The following is a 13,040-nucleotide window of genomic DNA, read 5'->3' as shown; positions in this document are numbered from 1 at the left end:
ACATATACTTAACTTTGTGTAATAAAACTACGAGTACAATAAACAATAAAGTGTAGTATTGGTACTTGTAATAGTATACAGTGACAGATTTAACTACTTGAAAAACAATAACTCACAAAAACGAATAATAAAACCTGTACCCAGGAAAAACTTAGTTAAAAGTTGTTTACAGCAGTTTATGAAACTAATCAAAGTTAACTTCTTGGAAAGTAAAGTAAATATAAAATTGCAATGAAGACAAACTTAGCTGATTAAACAGAAACTTCTGAATGCGTGTTCGCAATGTCATAAGCGTACTGTCAAGAAAGCCCATAGAAATTGTATTTAGTGTAATGTTAATTTTCTTTGGAAAATTACCTGCGGTTTAAGTAGTGTTTATGCGAAATACTTTGCAAATAAAAAAACTAAAGTTGAAACCCAAACTACTCGTCGCGTGATGACAACGACATTGTGACATCTTGCAACATACTCGTTGTATTAAAAAGTTTAACAAAACGAAAAGCAGGTAAGGTGATTCTGAATGAAAGAGCTGATTTATAATCCGAACTAATTCGGTCTTTCTAAAGATGTGAGATTTGTAGCGTTTGATCGAGAATTTTTTTAGAAAAGTTCCAGACAGACAAATGCAAACGTGTTATTCATATTGATACAGAGAATTCTGTGTTTTCCAGGTTATTTATACCCATAAGTTTCGTGATAATGAATTGAGTTAAAAGAAGTTTCAACCTAACGACCAATTCATTAGTTAGATTGACTATGTTTTCATTACAGTTATACACGCCACATTAGTATTAGATTTATTATATTATTAAACACTACTTTCTTAAACTAGTCTCTTATGAATTTTCAATAATTAAGATATTATTGGAACCACACAATACTTGTTACATTCATTGTTGTATCCTAGGCGGCCAGATTACAGATAATGATTATGGTATCTCGGGTTATAACTTGTAACAATACTCAGAAATGGAAAAATCAAATATAAAATTAATATTTTTCAAGAAATAAAGGTATGTATCTTTATAAAAATATTTTATACTTTTGTGTTTAAGAAAAACTGTTTACAATGAATGAGCTTTTGAAAAATCTACACTGGTCACTCTTTCAACAATAAATATCTTAATATTATTAAATTAAAACTATTATTAAATCCTAACCATAATAAATAAATTATAGGAAAGGTGTTAAAATATTAACGTACAGTTCTTTAACATATTAGCGTACAGTTCCTTAAAATATTAGAGACGAGTTTCTAAAACCCTTAGCGTAGAGTTTCTTAAAATATTACAGTACAGTTTCTTAAAATATTAGCGTACAGTTCCTTAAAATATTAGAGACGAGTTTCTAAAACTCTTAGCGTAGAGTTTCTTAAAATATTACAGTACAGTTTCTTAAAATATTAGCGTATAGTTTCTTAAAAACATTTATTTACAGTTTTGTTTTTAAGAAACTCTACGCTAATACATCTAATGTATCCTTTTACCCTTAACTTAAGTGGACTCAGCCGTGAGTTGGTTGACAGTAAAGTATAGCGGGAGATTCGGGTTTTGTCTAGATCTGTCGTCATTTCTTAACAATAAGGTGTTCGAAGTACATTCATCTAGCTAGCTGTAAGAAACAAGCGTTGTGTTACAGGACCGACTTCTGGTATTAAAGTTGTCACAAGGCCAATAACGTATCGTAGTTAGCCACGAAGAAAACAACCTAGAAAGATTGGGCGATGGGTGATTGTTATCTGACATAACGCGTTTTACCATGACGACGAATGAAGGTAACTTGTGGAGGAAACAATCCCGAATACTGTGGATGTTTACAATATACGCTGTCACAGTCAGATGTCTCGGTCACAACGAAAGTAAGTGGTATGATACAGTATTATGTGAGGATTTGTAATTAATCTAGTTTCTTATTGCTAGTCTCAACAATGTTGAGAAGTTCCAATCTGACAATATAAAACAAAACCATTTTCTGTATAGTTGAAAAAATTCCGACTTGAAACACGTTCTATGGAAACCAAACTTTTACCAACATGAATTAGAAATACAGAACCTGCATAATTACCGGGAATATGAATACCGTAAACATGTTATCTTTACCATAAGAAACATTTTCAATGAATCAGATTGTAATAGAATAACCGAGAAAGTTACGTCGTGGCTTTAAGGCAAAGTATTAATAATATTATGTAATGTAACTAAGGTTTATTAATTAATATTATTAGAAATATTACCTTCATTAACAGGAAACCATCATCATTAATAATAAACCATTATCACTAACAGGAAACCATCATCATTAATAATAAACCATTATCACTAACAGGAAACCATCATCATTAATAATAAACCATTATCACTAACAGGAAACCATAATCATTAATAATAAACCATTATCATTAACAGGAAACCATCATCATTAATAATAAACCATTATCACTAACAGGAAACCATAATCATTAATAATAAACCATTATCATTAACAGGAAACCATAATCATTAATAATAAACCATTATCATTAACAGGAAACCATAATCATTAATAATAAACCATTATCATTAACAGGAAATGATCATCATTAACAATAAACCGTCACCATTAACAGGAAACCATCACCATCAACAGGAAACCATCACCATTAACAATAAACCATCATCGTTAACAGGAAACTGTTAATGATAATTTATAAAGTTGTTTGCAAAATGAGTTGAAGGCATTGTTTTATCTAGTATCTCAACAATGACATAAAATCCAGCAAGTGTTTTGAGTGCAGTCAACAAGTAATCATAAGAAAACCAAAGAAACCTTATAAAATCATTTTAGTGAAAACAAAGGTTCCCAGTATGTTATAATATCAAATCAACAAAGCTCACCTGGTAATGTTAATAACATAAAGTTTATGTGGTCACATTAACAACACCTACGTGTTTAAAATAACATGATTTTTTACCGTCTAGTATAACTTGTTTTATTTATTTAGAAATATTTATTTGTTTACGAATATTTTTTTTAAAGGTTATATCAAATTTTATTAGATGTTGTCCTTAAACTCAAAGGTTTTGGTTGTTTATAACATATGATTTAATTTCATTACTACTGCAGTTTTTTCCTCCAACGGCACAGCGGTATAGTCAATGATATTAATTTATTCTGTTTAAAGTAACTCCTTGTTTGTATGAAATCAGTAATTGAACAGGTAATTTAGATATTAAATTATTCTGTTTAAAGTAACTCCTTGTTTGTATGAAATCAGTAATTGAACAGGTCACTCTTTCAACAATAAATATCTTAATATTATTAAATTAATTGAACAGGTAATTTAGATATTAAATTATTCTGTTTAAAGTAACTCCTTGTTTGTATTCAGTACTTGAACAGGTAATTTATATATTAAATTATTCTGTTTAAAGTAACTCCTTGTTTGTATGAAATCAGTAATTGAACAGGTAATTTAGATATTAAATTATTCTGTTTAAAGTAACTCCTTGTTTGTATGAAATCAGTGATTGAACAGGTAATTTAGATATTAAATTATTCTGTTTAAAGTAACTCCTTGTTTGTATGAAATCAGTGATTGAACAGGTAATTTAGATATTAAATTATTCTGTTTAAAGTAACTCCTTGTTTGTATGAAATCAGTGATTGAACAGGTAATTTAGATATTAAATTATTCTGTTTAAAGTAACTCCTTGTTTGTATGAAATCAGTAATTGAACAGGTAATTTAGATATTAAATTATTCTGTTTAAAGTAACTCCTTGTTTGTATGAAATCAGTAATTGAACAGGTAATTTAGATATTAATTTATTCTTTTTAAAGTAACTCCTTGTTTGTATGAAATCAGTGATTGAACAGGTAATTTAGATATTAATTTATTCTGTTTAAAGTAACTCCTTGTTTGTATGAAATCAGTAATTGAACAGGTAATTTAGATATTAATTTATTCTGTTTAAAGTAACTCCTTGTTTGTATGAAATCAGTAATTGAACAGGTAATTTAGATATTAAATTATTCTGTTTAAAGTAACTCCTTGTTTGTATGAAATTAGTAATTGAACAGGTAATTTAGATATTAAATTATTCTGTTTAAAGTAACTCCTTGTTTGTGTGAAATCAGTGATTGAACAGGTAATTTAGATATTAATTTATTCTGTTTAAAGTAACTCCTTGTTTGTATGAAATTAGTAATTGAACAGGTAATTTAGATATTAAATTATTCTGTTTAAAGTAACTCCTTGTTTGTGTGAAATCAGTGATTGAACAGGTACTTTAGACAAACGATTTTCGGAGTACAAATAAACCCAATCGATGCCGACTACAAATATATGGGGATCTCTCGCTACGCACCGCGGTTTTTGTTCCCTTCTGTAAGTGTTGACAAAAGAAATAACTGTAAAACAGGCACTTTACACAATCCCTGCTGTTTCCAATCGACAACCAGGTTTACCGGTGGTCCAAGTACTGGACGTACTAATCGATAGGGTCTTGCTGGCAAAAGCGTGACGCCAATATAAATTACACGATAGGATAGGGAGAATAGTTTTTTATGTGTCAATCCAGAGATACAGAGGTTTATTTGTTTGTTTTTGAATTTCGCGCAAAGCTACACGAGAGCTATCAGCTCTAGCCATCCTTGATTTGGCTGTGTAAGACTTGAGGGGAGGCAGCTAGTTGTCACTTTGCCAGTAACTTGAGGGGAGGCAGCTAGTTGTCACCTTGCCACTAAGTTGAGGGGAGGCAGCTAGTTGTCACCTTGCCACTAAGTTGAGGGGAGGCAGCTAGTTGTCACCTTGCCACTAACTTGAGGGGAGGCAGCTAGTTGTCACCTTGCCACTAACTTGAGGGGAGGCAGCTAGTTGTCACTTTGCCACTAACTAGTTGTCACCTGGGGAGGCGGCTGGTTGTCAGGCCTGGTTGCCCTTGCCACTATCAATTCTTGCGTTACTCTTTTAATCAACGAATAGTGGGATTGGCCGTATCGTTATAATGCCACCATGGCCGAAAGGGCGAGCATGTTTGGAGTCACTCGGATTCGAACCTGCAAATCTCAGATTACGAGTTAAGGGCCCAACCACGTGGCAATGCCGGGCCTTTGAAGGAAGAAACAGACAAACAAAAAAAACTAATGAAGAAAGAAACTACCGAATATTTTTTATAATAAAGACTACAGGTAAGAAAACTATTTTACTGGTGTAACGAATTGACCGTTAAACGTTTAAGAGCTACATTTGTTTCAGTACGGTTCTATTTTCTGCATATGATGTATATTGTGTAAGTCCCGACTGTTCTATAAATTTGTAGATTATTGAAATTAAGAATCACCAATATTTGTTTACGAAAACACACTAGAACATTGTTGAAAGTTCTAAAGTTTCGCCTAATTCGTATAAAAAACAGCTAGCGAGATACAGAAGAATATTACTGGACAGTTACAGTCAGTGAGCTGAAAGCCGCGGAAACTATAATTAACGCCTATTAATAAAAAAACTACAGAATTTGACCAGGAACGTTTATTGATTCCGAAAATTGCAAATCATTCAACTTCAGTGAATTACTTTGGACATTAGAATTTCTACGAGAACATAAAATATCATCACCGGTGAAAAGTCAGCGATGAGAGGCCAGCCAAGCTATCAAGCTATATTCGAGGTGTGGCAATATCAACTCAGAATTAATTTCTTCGTCGTGTACTTGGATCGTCAACAAAATGTTAAGTTCTAGACGACTGAAAGGGCGAACATATTTAGTGTACGGGGGTTTTGAACCCGCTACCCTCGGATTAGGAATGGAGTGCTTTAACAATCTGGCCATGCCGAGATAGAGCTTCTGTACATATAACAGATATACGTAACTTCTAAATGTAGTTTAACAAAATTTTCGTAATCTTACAATAAACAGTTTCAACTGATAGTAAGGGTTACCCTGCAAATTGTACATTCACATTATACATAATGTAATTAAAGTATTTTCATATTTGTTAATAATTTTTAATGTGATATCGGTTTATAATTTATTCGAACCTACACAATGACTCTAAACATTGTTTCTAAACGAACCTAAGCAATGGTTCTAAACAGACCTATGCATTGATTCTAAGCCAGTGGTTCTTAACCTTGTTGTAAGTACTGAACCAGACCAGTGGTTCTTAACCTTGTTGTAGGTACAGAACCAGACCAGTGGTTCTTAACCTTGTTGGAGGTACTGAACCCCGGAAGTTTCGTACTTGCATTCACTGAACCATTCGTAATTGGAAAAATAAAATATAATTTTTTTTCAAATTCAAAACATAAGTAGATATTTTATTAGTGCACAAAGAAAAAACCAACAAAACATGAATTTCACACAAAAACATAACTTAATGAATATTTACTGCAAATCAATGTGACTTGCCTTTCAGAGACAAGTTCAGAAATGCGCGGCTTCACCTTGGCAAGTGCCACTCTCATATCATTTTCGCAAAAAAGTTTGTTATTTTTCTTCGTTTTTATGTCTACCATCCTCTAAAAGGATTGCTCGCAAAGATACGTTGTAACAAACTGTATGAGTATTATCAAGGGCTTACTTAGCAATAAGAGGGTACGCGACGATTTGGTGACACCAGAACGTTGAGAGCGTTGTTGTTCTGAAAAGTTGCTGTTGAACCTGGCTCTGCTGAAGTTCAATGATTTTGTCGAGGTATTCATCATTGACATCTGCTGTCGCAACACTAAACGTGAACGGCTGTTTCACCCATGCCGGATATGACTCTCTGGTGGGGAAGTATCCGTCGAGAGACTTTGCGAGCTCATCTAAGTGCATGGCAATTGCTTGCTTCAGTTCCCCGGGTAAATAAATGTCTCCGATTTTAGACACATTTTCGATCTTACTTACACAGATATCCAGCAAGTGAAAGTTTGCGGAGTTATCATTCTCTGTTCGTCGTTTCCATAACGGTAGCATTTTTGAAAAGCCTTCAGGTTTTCTTCCGCTTCGATGATGTTGACTTCACCGCCCTGCATCTGTTGATTCAGATGATTGAGAGCATTGAAGATATCAGCCATGTACGCCAAAATGAGAATGAACTCAAATTTTTCAAAACGATCTTAATGACAATGTTGGTGCTCTCGCAAAATCATGGCTAATTCCACACGGATGGCAAAAACACGATTCAGCACCTTTTCCCGGGATAACCACCGAACGTTAGAATGGTACAGAAGTACCTCGAATTCAGAGCCCATTTCATTACACAGCTCTTTGAAGATGCGGAGCTTCAGGTCACTACTTCGCACAAAGTTCACACATTCCACTACAAATTTTAATACTTCGGCCAGTTTTGAAGCAAGGTTTTTGTTGCCAATGCATGCCTGTCCAGAACACAGTGCTTTACAATGATGTGTTGTGCATCTTCTTTCAACAGCGCACCAAAACCAGAGTTTCGTCCCAGCATGACTGGAGCTCCGTCCGAACAAACTGCAGAAACCGTATCCCACGAAAGATCGTTGTCTCTGAAGAAGTCATCCACAAGTTTCTTCACGTCGGCTGCCTTAGTTGTTGTTGTAAGAGGCTTACAAAATAAAAAATCTTCTTTTATCTCGTCGTTCTTCACATAGCGCATGAATACAACAAGCTGGTTTAGATTGGAAACGTCGGTGGTCTCGTCGAGTTGAAGGCTGAATTTTGCTGGGCTTGAAATCAGATCTGCAACTACTTGAGCCAAGATGTCATCGCTCATATCATCTATTCTGCTGCTGATGGTGTCATTTGAAAGAGGAAGTTGGGATAACTTATTTTCAGCAGCTTTTCCCAGCATGATATTCGCCATCTTCAACGCAGTTGGTTTTAAGAGTGCTTCACCAATGGTGTGTGGTTTGCCCTGCTTTGCGATCAAGTACACAATTTCGTACGATGCTGTGAGGATCGGTTTGTTGATAGGTACAAAGCCGAGAACAGGTAAAGTAGCCTTTTCATCGAACCTGGCTCTCTTTACCTTGAATTCAGCAAGCGTTGTATTCTTGTGTTTCTCATCTCCATGCAGCTTTAGGGAGTGTTCTCTTAGTTTTGTCGGTGCTAGACTAGAATTGCTCAGTTTGGCATTGCAAATCATGCATTGAGGACGCTGACTCCCATCATATTCCGATATACACGTGAATCCATATTGTACGTATTCGTCCGACAACTTTCTGTTTTTGCTCAACATAGTTAGCATGAAGGAATTGAAAGATTAGGAAAAAAGTCACAAATAACTCACGATTACTACAGTCACAAGTCGACTGCTAAGCGCACGAATTTCCCTGCAGCACAGATATTAAGGCCAAGTGATGCGACGTGATCAGCCGCAGCCAATGATGGCCAAGTGGAGCATGGCGTCACGAATCATACTAGTTGGGTGAACGGAACGGACACACCACAGTGTGTGTGTGTCTTGACCTCCGACGAACCCCTGAGACTGACTCATTAAACCCATGGGGTTCGATTGAACCCAGGTTAATAGCCACTGTTCTAAGCAAACATAAACAGCTGTTCTAACTAAACCTAATCAAAACGAATATTTAAGCAGGTAAAGTGGTTTTATTTATATAGTACAATTTAAAAGGACAAAAACAACACCTTAACAAACTTACGTTTCCAGGATTACTTTCCGTTGTTTAGAGAAGGCTGAATTTTATTCATTACTTCCTATTGTCTGGTCTGTGTGTTGTGTTACGTGTTAAAATGGCTGTAATCGTGTTAGACATACCTTTATAATATATTTAATATATTGTTTTATTTACTTATATTCTACTGTTCCAGCTATATATATTGTACGATTGAAGTTTTATTTCTTATTTTCTTACTTCATAAATATTAGTTTTTAGTTGTACTGGTTGAAATGTCCTGCAACTTCATTGACTTCATGCTTGAACAGTAATACGTGACGTATCACTTTGTTTATTTGTTTGTTTTAATTTCGCGCAAAGCTACACGAGGGTTATCTGCGCTGTCCGTCCATAATTTTGCAGTGTAAGACTAGAAGGAAGGCAGCTAGTCATCACCACCCACCACCATTATTGGGCTACTCTTTTACAAACGAATAGTGGGATTGATTGTAAAATTATAACGGTGTGATGAGAGACGTATCATTTGCTCTTCGATTCGAGGTTCTTTTAAATGTAAACTGTTGGAGTCGTTTAATGGATGTTCATTGGTCAGAAAACATTCGACTCGTAATCTGAGGGTCGTGGGTTCAAATCCCCGTCACACCAAATATGCTTGCCCTTTCAGCCATGGTGGCGTCATAATGTTATGGATAATCCCACTATTCGTTGGTAAAGAGTAACCCAAGAGTTGGCGGTGGGAGGTGATGACTAGCTGCCATCCCTCTAATGTTGCACTGCTAAATTATGGACGGCTAGCGCAGTAACCCTTAAGTAGGTTTGCACGAAATTCAAAATCAAATAAACAAACAAAGATCAAATCTTTGCCAGTACTTGTCTAGTGTTTATGTGCCACTTAAGTAAAATATACTGTATTATTTCTTTAATAATAACTTCAATGATATTTAATTATAATGTTTACATTACTTTGTTTTATTATTTTAAATTTCTTATTATTATCGGTTTGAGTTTTTAGCTCTTTACATGGATATGGGACTAACCTTGTAATAGATTATTGGGTTTACGGCCAAAAACATAATTAACAGCGTGGGTAATCAAATGACGAAACAATTCATTCCAATCTTTATGAGGAAAAATGTAAGAAAATTGTATTTAATTAGCTATTCTCATTTCAAGTTTAATTTTTCACTTTGAAATAAGTACGTATATAGTTGAGATCGAAGGTTAATGTCATTATCTATTATTTTATTATTTTTCATGTATATATGTAACGTGTGTCGTGTACTCTCGTAAGAAATTACCCTAGAAGCTTCATTAGTTATCCACAGAATTACTTTGCTTATTATTCAAAGCTTCTCACCAAAATTATCTACTTCATTTAAGGTTTTTCATAAATAGCGAATGTGTCATAGAGTGTATTTTATTTCCGACTGTTGCTCGCCCAGCTGTTTAAAATACATCGTGCATCATGTGTGTACATGAAGTTTATTAATTCACGTCGTGACCGATCGATTAGACAACGGGTAAGAGCAAAAATCTCTAAAACCTTCAAAGGGGCATGATCGCCGATACCCCTATAGCAGAGCGACAACATGAACGACATTTTACTTGAAGCTTGTTCAAAAATATATAGAATAAGACAAAAGACTGCTGGAAATCAAAAGAAAAATTGTCCAATATATTATTCTGTGTGAAGCTTTGTATTCCTTGAAGTAAAACAGCACATGAATTTATTAAATAAAGACGTATAACTTACAAGCTTTGTTATGTTCTTGGCATAATAAAGTGCGTTGTATTTAAATAATTTATAAACTAAAAACGTGCGAAAACCTTTTTACTGAAAACTTGTTTACGAAATACATTTCATTGGTTCTATCTAAGCATAGGAACACAAATTAATTTGGCAACAATTTATTTGGGAATATATAATCAACTAAGTAAGTTTTTGATGAAAACGTAAGTATGCCAGACACCATACGTGGATTGTACATATTTTGTTTCAACCTATATATATATTTCGTATTGTAACAAAATGGATTATTCTAAAAATAGAACAGCCTTTGTAAAGCAACGATACGAAATGTCTGGCAGAAAAACATTACCAAGCATCATTGCTACAAAGTTACATTTTAAGTCACCAGCGATACAATTATGGAAATTTCAGGTCCTGAGAATTTCGCTCATCTGTTAGTCTAAATTTCTAGACGTTGGAAAATTTCAGAAAATATTTTTTATGTTAGCAAGTAGACTTTTATTCTATACTTTTCTGTATTTAATAAGTAAATACTTTATCGTCTTTTTAATTATATCACAGAAAATAATGAATTTTATTACCCCAAGTTGATATAATACTACAAATAATCTTCTGTGTCACTATATAATTTTTCTATTATGTGTTTTTGAGTATGTAATATTGTAATAAACAGCGAAGTATCGTGCATTAGAGAGAAAAACAAAGTAGCTTCGTTAATCATTCGTTGGAGAGAAGTCCTTAATCACGACGTACAACGCAGAATTCATCTTTCTAGCTAGTTACAACAATAAGTACTGGTTTATAATGAAAGGATTATTACAGTCTCTTGTGAAAAATTATATTTTAATTTTCCAGTATTAACAACTAACAACTATTGTCAGGAAAGGAAGTGCTATTTTATTACACATCTGTATGTTTATAACAAGTGTTATTGTTTACCTACCAGGATAACTTGTAAACTAATAACAAGTATTATTGTTTACCTACCAGGATAACTTGCAAACTAATAACAAGTATTATTATTTACTTATGAGGATAACTTGTAAGCTAATAACAAGTATTATTGTTTACCCATCAGGATAACTTGTAAACTAATAACAATTATTATTGTTTACTTACCAGGATAACTTGTAAACTAATAACAAGTATTATTGTTTACCTATCAGGATAACTTGTAAACTAATAACAAGTATTATTGTTTACCTACCAGGATAACTTGTAAACTAATAACAAGTATTATTGTTTACCTACCAGGATAACTTGTAAACTAATAACAATTATTATTGTTTACCTACCAGGATAACTTGTAAACTAATAACAATTATTATTGTTTACCTACCAGGATAACTTGTAAACTAATAACAATTATTATTGTTTACCTACCAGGATAACTTGTAAACTAATAACAATTATTATTGTTTACCTACCAGGATAACTTGTAAACTAATAACAAGTATTATTGTTTACCTATCAGGATAACTTGTAAACTAATAACAATTATTATTGTTTACTTACCAGGATAACTTGTAAACTAATAACAAGTATTATTGTTTACCTATCAGGATAACTTGTAAACTAATAACAAGTATTATTGTTTACCTACCAGGATAATTTGTAAGCTAATAACAAGTATTATAGTTTACCTATCAGGATAACTTGTAAGCTAATAACAAGTATTATTGTTTACCTACCAGGATAATTTGTAAGCTAATAACAAGTATTATTGTTTACCTACCAGGATAACTTGTAAGCTAATAACAAGTATTATAGTTTACCTATCAGGATAACTTGTAAGCTAATAACAAGTATTATAGTTTACCTATCAGGATAACTTGTAAACTAATAACAAGTATTATTGTTTACCTACCAGGATAACTTGTAAGCTGATAACAAGTATTATTGTTTACCTATCTGGATAACTTGTAAGCTGATAACAAGTATTATTGTTTACCTATCTGGATAACTTGTAAACTAATAACAAGTATTATTGTTTTCCTATCAGGATAACTTGTAAGCTAATAGCCAGTGTTATTGATTTCAGGTTTTGTTGTTGACTGTGATTTCAACTTCGTTGCAAAAGAATTTCTTTTTTAGTTTGAATAGCACACGATTATGTATTTTGTGTGTGTGTATGTTTCTTTTATTAAGGCACATAAGTCTATGTCCTTTGTCCATTGAGGGGAATCGAACCCATGATTTTAGCATTCTAAAGCTGAAGAGTTACTGCTGTCCCAACGGGGGACAACTCACATGAGAGAGCTTGTTTTTAAGTGAGGACATAATCAGTTTAAAAGTATTATTAGCCCGATCTCACAAGACTCCCAAGTGACTCAACGAAAAGACTGGAGTCTCAGAACGCTGCAATCGGGTTTACGATATTCGTGGTTGGCATAGCATTGTGTAGCTTCACAACAAACAAAGAGTTGCTATATTTTCCAGCGCTTTGCTGTTCCATTCACACAAGAAAACCATAGGGCTTTGTATAAACAAATTGTTGACTGAACAACATACAAGGGACTTTTGAGTTTCCACAAAATAAACAACCATGTTATTCGTATTTGCTCGAGATTTTTGTGGTCGCTCAGTTCACGACCATAAAGAACAGACATATACATGTTACCATAGTGAAGGAAAACAAATTTTAGAATTATTTTGAAGGAATGACTGAACAATGACCAGCCACTTTGTTCATAGACTGCAGCTCTAACATTGGTAT

At 33.5% G+C, this 13,040-nt stretch overlaps 1 protein-coding gene across 1 annotated transcript in view; it reads left to right on the top strand.

Moving 5' to 3' along the window:
* Positions 1-1,585: 1,585 nt before the first annotated feature.
* Positions 1,586-13,040, top strand: part of LOC143233413 (synaptogenesis protein syg-2-like) — a 137,691-nt gene continuing 126,236 nt past the window's right edge. The window contains exon 1 of the mRNA XM_076469625.1: positions 1,586-1,858. Within this exon, the coding sequence (XP_076325740.1) occupies positions 1,759-1,858 (100 nt within the window). The 5' untranslated portion in view covers positions 1,586-1,758. The remainder of the gene's footprint in view (positions 1,859-13,040) is intronic.

The sequence above is a fragment of the Tachypleus tridentatus genome, chromosome 12, assembly GCF_004210375.1.
Source record: "Tachypleus tridentatus isolate NWPU-2018 chromosome 12, ASM421037v1, whole genome shotgun sequence".
Classification (NCBI taxonomy): Eukaryota; Metazoa; Arthropoda; class Merostomata; order Xiphosura; family Limulidae; genus Tachypleus; species Tachypleus tridentatus.
Note: the sequence above shows the minus strand (reverse complement) of the source record. Positions and strands in the feature narration are given on the sequence as shown.